This window comes from Myotis davidii, unplaced genomic scaffold (genome assembly GCF_000327345.1).
Source record: "Myotis davidii unplaced genomic scaffold, ASM32734v1 scaffold1626, whole genome shotgun sequence".
NCBI lineage: Eukaryota > Metazoa > Chordata > Mammalia > Chiroptera > Vespertilionidae > Myotis > Myotis davidii.
Genome location: NW_006297664.1, coordinates 58,897 through 62,987, shown reverse-complemented (window position 1 = coordinate 62,987; position 4,091 = coordinate 58,897). Strand labels below are relative to the sequence as shown.

General features: G+C 42.2%; 1 protein-coding gene across 1 annotated transcript in view; it reads right to left on the bottom strand.

The window, feature by feature from the left end:
- Positions 1-4,091, bottom strand: part of LOC102768780 (selenoprotein T) — a 35,032-nt gene that overhangs the window by 3,977 nt on the left and 26,964 nt on the right. Inside the window, exons 4-5 of the mRNA XM_015570212.1 lie at positions 3,509-3,596; positions 755-908 (exon numbers count right to left, since the gene is read on the bottom strand). Of these exons, the coding sequence (XP_015425698.1) occupies positions 784-908; positions 3,509-3,596 (213 nt within the window). The 3' untranslated portion in view covers positions 755-783. The remainder of the gene's footprint in view (positions 1-754; positions 909-3,508; positions 3,597-4,091) is intronic.

Sequence of the window (4,091 nt, the reverse complement as noted above, 5' to 3'; positions counted from 1 at the left end):
TGAGAATGACCTCTGACACCCGGGAGTGGACCTAAGTCAGCATGTCATTATCTCCCGAGGGGACCCAGACAGTAAGAGGGCACAAATGGGGCTGAGGGACACCCCTCCCCAGTGCACAAATTTTTGTGCACCGGGCCTCTAATATATATATAAAAGCCTTAAGCGATTGTTCCGAGCAAATGACTGGTCATCCAGTCTCTATGACGCGCACCAACCACCAGGGGGCAGATGTTCAATGCAGGAGTTGCCCCCTGGTGGTCAGTGCATTCCCACAGCCAGTCAACCTCCCCCGGCCGCTCCCCCTGGCCAGCAAACTTCCTGCGGTCCCTCCTCCTGTTCCTCCCCTACCCTCGGCCCAGCAGCCAGCAGGCCCCAGCTGGCCCGGCCCCAATCAGGACTGGGCAAGACAGCCCAGATAGAACCTGATTGCCGGCCAGGCCTAAGGGACCTCACCTGTGCACATCATGCACTGGGACTCTAGTATGTACATAAGCAAATAGTATAATATATCAATTCTGGCCATTAGAAGTTCATAGTCAAAAAAATAATATTATAAGCTCAATTATTAAGCCTTGAAGATAACTTAATACAACCTTACTTGATCTCTTCTAAATTTTAATGAAGAAAACATCCATCTGTTAAATCCCAAGTTGAAAACCTAAGTGATAATATATGTAATATCTAGTATCTTACTGATTCCTGATGTGAGTAAACTGATATCTATACATAGTTCTTATATTTTTAAACTACTTACAAAAGAGTTTTCAGTGCTGATAGGTGGGGCTATGATCGATGATGTGGGATTGAATCCATATGGACATTGAGCTTCATTTCATTGTCAAGAATTTGAACAAGCTGTTGCATGGATGGAAGATGACCAGATTCCAGCTTAGACCATACAGGTACATCTATAAAAATAAATGGTACCAGCCCTCAAAATTAAAGATGATTCTGTAATAAACATTCACTCCACAAATATTTATTGTCTATGTACACAGCTGGGAATAAAAAAGTGTGCAAAAGAATTAGGCTTCTTGCTCTTAAGGAATGTACATTCTAGTAGGAGAATTGAAGAAAAAACTATACAAATAGGTACAAAATCACAATTGTGTACTAAGAATTAAAACTAGAAGATGCTATGAGAGGAAGACCTGAGAGGCTGGAAAGGAGCCATTACACTTACTTTGTTTGTTTGGTTAATCTTCACCCGAGGATATTTTTCCCACTGATTTTTAGGGAGAGTGGAAGAGAGAGGAAAAGACAGAGAGAAACATCGATGTGAGAAAAACACATCGATTGGTTGCCTCCTGTATGAGCTCCAACCTGGGCCCGGGCCAGGGAGGAGCCTGCAACCAAGGTACATGCCCTTGACCAAATCGAATCTGGGACCCTTTGGTCCACAGGCTGACATTCTATCCACTGAGACAACCTGGCTAGGGCGCACCTACTATTATTAAAGGAGAGATTATAATTAAAAGTGAGAGCTGAGCCCTGCCCAGTTGTATCCAGTGGTTAGAGCATCAGCCTGAGGACCAAAGTGTCATGGGTTCAATTCAAGTCAAGGGTGTGTATCTCTCAGTTGCAGGTTCTCTAGCCACGGTGGGAGCACATGCTGGAGGAAGCCAATTGATGTGTCTCTCTATCCCCCTCCTCCCTCCCTTCCACTCTCTATGGAAACCAATGGAAAAAATATCCTCAGGTGAGGATAAAAAAAAGAAGTGACAGCTGAAATATAGAAGAGTAGTATAAGGGAGGCTGGAGAGGTAGGCATGAACTAAATCAGGGATCAACAAATTGCAAAGGGACAGATAGTAAGCATTTTCAGTTCGAAAAGGTATACAATCTGTCACAGCTACTCAACTCTCCAAGTGGCCTGAAAGCATACATATGTGAATAGGCATGGCTGTGTTCCAATAAGACTTTGTTTACAAAACATGCAGCATAGGATATGGTCCACAAAGTCTTGGTTTGCTGATCCCTAGGCTATATCATACAGGGCCCTTTTGCCATCCATGTTAAATGTTCTGGTCTTTATCCTGAGAACAAAGTAAAGACAGTTAATGCATTTTAGGCAGTGAAGCAAGAAGATGAAATGTGCATTTTTAAAAATCGCGCTATTTGGAGGTGTCAGCCATCTTCTATATAATAAAAGCCAAAGCAACCATTAAGGTGGAATGACTGGTGGCTATGACGCACTGACCCCCAGGAAACAGATGCTCAACGCAGGAACTGCCCCCGGGTGGTCAGTGCACTCCCACAGGGGGAGCACCACTCAGCTGGAAGCCGGGCTCACAGCTGGCAAGTGCAGTGGCAGTGGAGGGACCCTCTCCCGTTTCTTCAGCAGTGCTAAGGAGTAGCGAGCCAAGCAGTAAGAAACAGCGAGCAGGCAGGCGGTAAAGAGCGAGGCGTCCTAGACTGCAAAAGGGATTCCAGACTGCGAGAGGGATGACTGCCAAGGAACCCCCATTCCTCCAGTGCATGAATTTCGTGCACCAGAGCCTCTAGTTTTCTATAAGAAACCAGATAGTAAATATTTTCTGCTTTATGGATCAAGAGGCAAAATCAAGGATATTATATAGGTACTTATATAACTAGAGAGATAAATTTAAATTTCTAATGTTTTTCATTGGTGAAACTCAAAACTTTAGGTATAACACTAATTTGAATTTCATATAATTTCTGTGTATCATAAATATTCCTGTGATATTTTTAAAGAATTAGAATGTATAAAAATTATTGTTACCTTGAAATATAGGCCATATTTGCTAACCTCTGGTTTAGAGAATGTATTAGAGGGGAATAAGGTAATTGTGGCTTAGACTAGAGTGGTGCCAATGAAGATAAAGAGATGGAGGACCTAAGGACAGGGACTGATTTTTGAGACATGTAAAAGGTGGAACTGAGAAAACTTGGTAATCCATTAGGGTACAGAGAGTAAGGGCGAAGTGATTTTACCCTAGGTTTCTGACATGGGCAATTGGATAAAATGATAACAGTGCCATTAAATAAATGAGAAATGCCAGGGAAAGAACAAATTGGAATATACAGGAATTACAGGAAGCAGAAGTAATCAAGAGTTTGGGAATAGAAGTTTAAGAGTCTGGGTGTAGCACCTAGATGAAAGATCTAGAACTCTGTAGAGCTATACATTCAGGGGTCATCACACAGATGTTATTTTTTTACATATATTTTTATTGATTTTTTTTTTTTAGAGAGAGAGGAAGGGAAAGATAGAGAAGATAGAAACATCAATTGGCTGCCTCCTGGAGATTGAGCCCACAACCCAGGCATGTGCCCTGACTGGGAATCAAACCAGAGACGCTTGGTGCATGGGATGACACTCAATCCACTGAGCCATGCTGGCCAGGCCAGATGTAATTTTAATGCCATGATAGTAGATGAGGCCATATAAAGAGACAATTTAGCATACTATGAGAACTAGAAAAGCCTGATGCTCACTATAAATCACCTAAAATTTATCACAGAATGCAAACTATTCAGAACTCACCGTTCAAAGTTATTTCAAATGCACCTGTTGACATACACTGGTTCTCAATCATGTTGCTCAAGAAGAAAACCATCATACATGCATAGACCTAAAAGAAAATATAATTAAGTACAATATGCATGACAACTTAAGACATAGTAACTTTTAAGTAGTATCCGTATTTTTGGTAATTGCTATTTTTAATTCTACTTTAAAAGTTTCTATACAGACTACTAATGTGATATACCATAAGTTCAATAATACACACAAAAAAATAAAAATGCAATATTAATTCAGAGCTCCATACATAACTTATATATGATAAGTTACATATATACATACATACATACACACACACACACACACACACACATATATATATATATATGAGATACTAGAGGCCCGGTGCACAAAAACTTCTGCACTAGGTGGGGAGAGGAGGTCCCTCAGCCCAGCCTGTGCCCTCTTGCAGTCTGGGACCCCTGGGGAGATAATGACCTGCTGGCTTAGGCCTGCTCCCGGGAGGCAGAGGGCAAGCCCAATGCCTAGGTGCAGCCCCTGGTTGGGTTCAGAGCAGGGCCGATTGGGGGGTTGGGGTGCGACG